General features: G+C 51.3%; 2 protein-coding genes across 2 annotated transcripts, besides 4 other annotated features; both read right to left on the bottom strand.

Moving 5' to 3' along the window:
- Window positions 1-131: 131 nt before the first annotated feature.
- Tco025E_08643 (uncharacterized protein) lies at window positions 132-3,194 on the bottom strand (the record flags this gene model as incomplete). Its single annotated transcript, XM_029375486.1, has 1 exon — window positions 132-3,194. The coding sequence occupies one exon, from the start codon at window positions 3,192-3,194 to the stop codon at window positions 132-134; it is 3,063 nt and encodes a 1,020-aa protein (XP_029224395.1).
- A 306-nt stretch (window positions 3,195-3,500) lies between these two features.
- Window positions 3,501-3,519: a microsatellite.
- Window positions 3,520-3,599: 80 nt separating this feature from the next.
- On the bottom strand, window positions 3,600-4,835 carry Tco025E_08642 (acetyltransferase; the record flags this gene model as incomplete). Its single annotated transcript, XM_029375485.1, has 1 exon — window positions 3,600-4,835. One exon carries the CDS (start codon window positions 4,833-4,835, stop codon window positions 3,600-3,602), a length of 1,236 nt encoding a protein of 411 aa, XP_029224394.1.
- A 451-nt stretch (window positions 4,836-5,286) lies between these two features.
- Window positions 5,287-5,314: a microsatellite.
- A 702-nt stretch (window positions 5,315-6,016) lies between these two features.
- Window positions 6,017-6,061: a microsatellite.
- Window positions 6,062-6,098: 37 nt separating this feature from the next.
- Window positions 6,099-6,131: a sequence feature (GA-rich).
- Window positions 6,132-6,508: the final 377 nt, after the last annotated feature.

The raw sequence follows: 6,508 nt of genomic DNA, 5'->3' as shown, positions 1-6,508 counted from the left end.
CAAATTTTCAAAAAAAAAAAAAAAGCCGACCATCCCTTGCGGTGCTATGAGACACACGATTTATTTGGTTTATATTGTTATTCTGCAACTGAAGAAGAAGAACAAAGGCTATTGAGTGAGAAATCATTGCTTCAACGCCGCATAATCCTCACCATTGCTGTCACCGCATGCTGTAGCTCCTGCGCTGGACGCTCCCAGACAGACCCAAAGGCACAGCCATTGCCCTCCACCAGTTGTATGGTTCCCTCATTTCCTGTTCCGCGTACGCGGTTAATGACCCCAAACGAGAACCCCGCAACTCTATGGATCGGCCGTGTGTCGTATCCCAGCAGCGTCATAGTAACCGGCTTCCCCTTAACCATCTCATCACAGCACGCCTTTAAAAAAGAGCCTGCCACCGCGACATCTACAACCTTGGCCTCGAGCGCAATCCCCAGCCGCTCAAAGGCAGTGTTGGCGAGGGCCACAATGTGCTCGCTCTCCAACTCCTTTGCGAGCACGGTGTAAACGGAAAAGGATGGCATTGAGTAAAGGAAATCCTCCGCCGAAAACTGCAGGCACTGACCATTCGTCGAGTCCCCGCTGCTCATTTCAGATGCGACCAAGGCAAGACAATGAAACGCAGGCCAAACACTTGGTTTAAAAGGATGGTGCACAAGTGAATGACGCATATCATAACCATAGCAATCAAGGTACATATCGTGCTGCGAGGAAGCAGTAAGCATGAGAGTGCCTCTAGCACGTAGGGAGATCGAGTCTACAGCAGATAGAGCTTCAAAAAGCACATCCAACGGGCATAGCCAAGTTCTATAAAACGATTCCTGGTTAGCGTCACTAAGTGTCACAAGCGATTTTTCCTCATCGAAGTCAAGCACAATCGCGTACGAGCCGCCATCGCTGCCATTCCACACCTCCTTATTGGAGTGTATGAGGGAAGCCTGAAAATTCACAATTAGGCAACGTGACTTTGGGGACTGTACCGCAGCTCGGATTTGTTGCTGCAGGCCACTGGTGGTGGAATGCGGCGCCTCCTTGTCCATGTGCCTCGTAACAACACTCACGCCGTCTTCCGCGTGCGTGTGAGAGTAGTTGCGTGCCACAGTGGCCGCGTTTTCTAAAGGCAAATGCGCCGAGAGCATAAAGGAGAGATGGAATCCGCTGTAATTCACGACCCTCTTCACATCTGCCTTAAATCCAAGACGGTCAAAAGCGTCAGCGAGGACGGTGACAACGTAATTTTTGGCCGGATACTCAAAGCGCAGCATCCGCTGCATCGGTGGAAGTGAATAGCGAGCTTCACTCAGGACAGTCTTCTCAAACCCCGCGGCGTTCAGCTCGTCAATGATTTTCTGCGACTTGGCTGCCAAAATATAGCCGTAGCCAATGACGGCGGAGTAGAGCCTAGTGACCGGTAGGTGCCAGGTCTTACGGTACTTTTTCACGTTCACGTCGGCCAACCTCACTATGCCACGTTGCTGATCTATGCCAATAGCAATGGCAAAATGGCACGGTTCAGGTCGGTTGTCCACCTTGACATTGAGGGCAATGTTTACGTCAAACCCGATAAGCAACACACTCCCACTTTCCACAGCAAGCTCGATATGCTTCATAAAGACATCATCCGCAATATTTACTGGTCCATCTTCATCCCCGCCACGACGTTCTACAAGCACAATCCCAGTTGCTATAGTTTTTTCAAGCTTTAACTTCTGCAAAAGGACGCGATACCAGCTAAACGCAGAAGCAACGGAAACCCTTTTGCTCCCACCAACAATGGTCGTGATACACAAGTCAAGCTGCTGGCAAACCATTGTGACAGGAATACCTCGCAACACCACGCCGTGGAAATCTGCGGCATTTTGTCGCCGTCGCTCCGCCTCGTCAAGAAGCACGTTGACCACGAGGTGGTGCATAAGCGACATCCCAAGAATATGGGGAGCAATGGACGTGTCAAGCGCCGTGGACAGCATACCGCCAGCAAGAGAGCCGTCAAGGAGATTTAGAGGAAAGATAGACGGAACCTTTTCAATAAACTGATCACTGAAAAATAGACGCACAAAGCCCCGAGAACGATTACAGTAGTTATCCTTGACGCAGAGAGCCTTATAGAGGACTTGTAGAGGGACGGTGTGTTCTTCAATCACGATACGGCCATCCTCCAATAAGATTGGCGTACCTACGACAACAGAGTGCAAAGCGGGGCTAAAGCTAAGAATCAAACCAAACGTACCTTGATTGTTTCTGGGCCACCGTGGAGTAACTGTTTCCAGCGGATGCTCTGAGTCATTTAATTCCATGTAATTAAGTCGCATGCGTATTTCGTGTTGCTCAATCAGGTAGGGATCAAAGTTCACAATACATATAGACTGCGGGTCATTCTTGGAGAGATCCTTGCGAAACTGGGAGAGGGTCATGATGGGCAGGCGTTCTCCCATGCCCATGAAGTCTCCCAGCTCATCCCGCGTCTCGGTGTCAAAGGTTGCCACCTCACAGCGAAGACGCATTTCCCGCAACTTGGGGTGGTTCGTGAGAAACTCACTTGTAACGTCAAAAAGCTCCGCAAGCGTCACAGAAGGGAAAGAAACGTAGTGAAGCCCAAGACGATTTTGTCGAAGAATGTCTTCAATGGTGATGCGTTCGCCAGAAATGTAGCTGCAGGCGATTGCAATGCTTAGCAGCCACGCACAAGGGGCACTGCGCAGCTCTGGGACGTTCTTTTCCTCTGGAGGTGATATCATTGGTTTCACAAACTCCCGCAGCTTCTGCTTTGCCGCTTCTGCCCTTCGTCGATTATGTAGAGAATCCGGCGACTCCACAGAAATCGATTTTTCTTGAAATCCGGCGCGTCCAGTTCCTCCTCCTCCTCCTCCTCCTCCGCCTCCGCTGCCGCTGCCGCTGCCGCCGCCTGATATAACAGGAAGAAAAGAGGGAGATGTGGTGCCCGTTGGAGTTACTGTTTCGGCAAAGTTTGACGCACATAAGCGCGATGCACGCCCAATAGGGATCTTTGGCGTGTGCAAGATTATATTTCCGTTTGAGAGTTGCCGAACGGGGGTCGAGCGGGAGAAAGAGCTTTCTCCATTGTGGAAGGAAACACTATGGGAAGCAAACTTCTTGATATCTGCATGCAGAGCCTCCAACTTGCCCTGGATGGCCTCCAACATGGTCTCCACGCTTCCTGCTTTGGAGGACATGACTTCGCAGTGCGCTTCTCTTCCACCTCCCGCGTTCGCTGAATAAATGCCCAAAAGTAGCAGCACCGACTACCCACATGAGGTGAAAACAAGAAAAGAAAAGAAAAAACAAGAGAGTGAGAGACCGCCGCAAAATATTGCCAAGAAAAAGTGCAATTTGGCGACATCGTGTGTCCCCCACCCCTCACCCCGCACAAATTCGCTTCCTCCCGAATCCGACAGTCCCATGACGTCACTGCGGGCGGCTTCTTCCTCCTCCTTTCCCGCCCAATCCCCCCACCTCGCCCAACACTCCATTCACGCCGCAAAAAAAAAAAAAAAAAAATGGAGGACAGGGAACACCCACACTTGTTGAGAAAGTGGGAAACATATTTGATCCCTTCCACTCAGAATCGGTTAGATGTGTCACACCCCACATGTTACCAATAAAGCAACGCAAAATAAAAAGGCCGCCGCCGCCTCCACAACACGCAGCAGGACACTGGACAAGGATTTCGACTGGTGTGGCTGCGTGGAGTCTTCGCGCCAGGCAGAGCTCCACTCCTGGCGCAGGCCGGATAAATCCGTAGCAAGCGGCACCTCAATACTCGTAACAGTCAAGTCGTCTTCCAGTGCTTCTGGCGAAATAGACTGGCAGCGTCTTGGCCGAATTCCATGGGTAGAGCCCGTGGCGAGCGAATTCGTGTGGCTAACTGCTTTCTCCAACGCTGGTGCAGTAGAACAGGTAGAATCGCGTTCATGACAGGCCCTCGGTGACGCATCTCGGCGGTAGACAAGGAGCATTCCGTGATGGTGGCAACCATCAAAAAAGTAAAAATTTTTCGCTAAAAAAGTACAAGCAAAGCCACGTTTTACATAAAACCTGAGCACGTTTGTGTCGGACGCCAAACAGTGCAACCACACCTCCCCCAAACCAACTTGACCCTCACTGTTGTGCGTATTAACCGCGGGGCTCCCGACGTCGGACGAGTTTGTATGCCTCAAAGCCTCCCCGACCGCGGTATTTGCCCCTGCTCGCCTCTTACCGAACCACCACTGTGCGAGCGTCACGCCAACGGCAGCCAGCGCGGAGCCAACTCGCCATAAATGCTCGCGCCCGTAAGGCGGGGGCGAGTAGTCCAGGAATAAGTGAGGTGGAACGGGTATACTAAAGAGCATGTAGGACAAGAAGCGATCCAGGAGCACCTCCCCCACACCACGACGCTGCACGCGATTGTCCACCGCAAATGACCCCAAGTATCCCGTCGGCGTGCTCAGAAGCCGACCATCAATTCGTCGACCATAGGCTGCCTGGCCGATGCAAAATCCAACTATCACAGAGTAGAGTGAGCCGGATTCACCACAATCCACATCACTATCGTTAGAAGAATTTTTGGTGTCGCTTTCCATTGCCGTATTTTTGTCATTTTCTGCAGCAGTCAGCAGAGATTTGATGCAGTTTGGGGTCGTGAAGGCAATTAAGGCCAGACACGAGTCGGAGAGCAGCCAGTGGTAGTACTCATAGTTGTACGTCACAGGAAACGAAGCAACGTGCAGGACCTCAAGGGCAGGTATATCATCTTGCTCAACGCCCCAACGCAGCCTCAACTTCATTGACACTCCGTCGCGAGGCGGTAGTGTAATAATTTCCGGAGCACTCATCACGCGTCCTCGGCGAAGCAATTTCTTGTTCTTTCCCCTCGCAGCCCCTTCTTCCCTTCGAGGCGGCCCTGGTCTTCGGACTTAAGCAACGAAAAGAAGGGGGTTGACAAAAAGGAAAAGCAGACCGCCCACTTTTCCCTTCTTCTTTAAAAAAAGAATGATAAGAGGGAAAACGAAAAAGTCGTTCAGTCATAAGATCAGTATAAAAACGCGAATTGACTCTTCATCGCACTGCCTTGGTGGGGGCGACTCCTCTGAAGTCAACGTCGTCAAATCACTGAGAAAAAGAAGGTGCCGAGTGCGGCTTTTAACTCCCCGCCGCCCCCGAGCTGCGCGGGGGCGGAGAGGGTTGGGATGTCTGGGCCCACACACACACACAAAAAGTTATTCCCCTTCTCGTTACCTTTACATTCATGATTGCAAAAATGAAGTTATTGATGGGTACTGTGGCATATATATATATATATATATATACATATTTGCACCTCACACAGGCCATCAACAACAACACAAAATGGCGGGGAAAAAGTGCGTCTGGCGTCGCCCACGGCGAAAGTGCGATGAGGCCAAAGGCGTGACAAAACGCACGTGTGAGGGGCAGGCTACCGCTCTCTCGACACAACATCAAACAAAAGGGTTAAGAAGAAACAGGAGAAAAATTAAACCAATGATGCAAAATCACAAGCAAAGCAGCGACAGTTCAATAGTTTTGCCTCTTGACTTAACGCACTGGTTTTTTTGTCCCACCCCCCTTCCCTCCACTCATCCCTCCCGCTCCAGAAGGACCAGGATACACTTTGCCCTTTTCTTGTTGCGTGGTTTTATGACTCCACCTCGCTACCCAAAGCTCACAGGAGGAAAATTCGCCTGGGCGTCCCGCGTCCTTTTGGCTTGCGCAAGCGTGTGGGACGCGGCACAGAAAAATGGAGCCTGTACACCCGTTTAAAAAAAATTAGCCCCCGCTCACGGAAAGACCTCCAAACCACGGGCGTGGGCGACACCATCGCGGGGTTGTCAAGTACCAAAGCGGCAGAGACCCCTTTTAGCCCATGCTGCCCCATTTCGTGTTGGTGTTACGCTAATGCGCTTCACCACCACCAGTTTCCAACGAAGCCCCACATTTCCTTATTCGCCACCTCCCCACTTCTCATCAAGAGAGTGAGAGGATAAGCGACGGACGATGTGTGTGTGTGTGTGTGTGTGTGTGTGTGTGTGTGTGTGTGTGTACGTGCACGTGTGCATGCGCAGGCACATGCGCGGCATTCCTCCACCCAACCTCCCCCTCCTCCTCCTCCTGTCATTTTTTTGTTTCCGTATTTTAACTTATTAGGAGTTCGTTGCACCTTTCTCATTGTCCGTTTTTTTTTCCTCTTTTGAGTCTTTCCTTTTTTTTCCCCTTATCCTTTCGTTTTTTTTCCTTTTTTATTCCCGCTGCCTGGTGCGTTATCCTTCGTGCTCCGTTTTTACTTTTTTTTTTTTGATGCGGATGGCGCCATTGTTTTCCCGCCCCATTTTCTTCTGGCGGGTGAAGCGAGCGTGCGATCGGACCGAACCACTCACGTGGGCGGGCGACGTGCCCCGTCAGGGCGTTGCCTCCGCCTGCGCACTCCCGCCTCTCCCGCCCCGACGACAGACGCCGTGCGGCGCATCTTCTACAAAATAAGTTTTTAAAG

This window comes from Trypanosoma conorhini (genome assembly GCF_003719485.1).
Source record: "Trypanosoma conorhini strain 025E chromosome Unknown Tco_14.4_contig_00833, whole genome shotgun sequence".
NCBI classification, from domain to species: domain Eukaryota; phylum Euglenozoa; class Kinetoplastea; order Trypanosomatida; family Trypanosomatidae; genus Trypanosoma; species Trypanosoma conorhini.
This window is presented reverse-complemented; position numbering and strand designations above follow the sequence as displayed.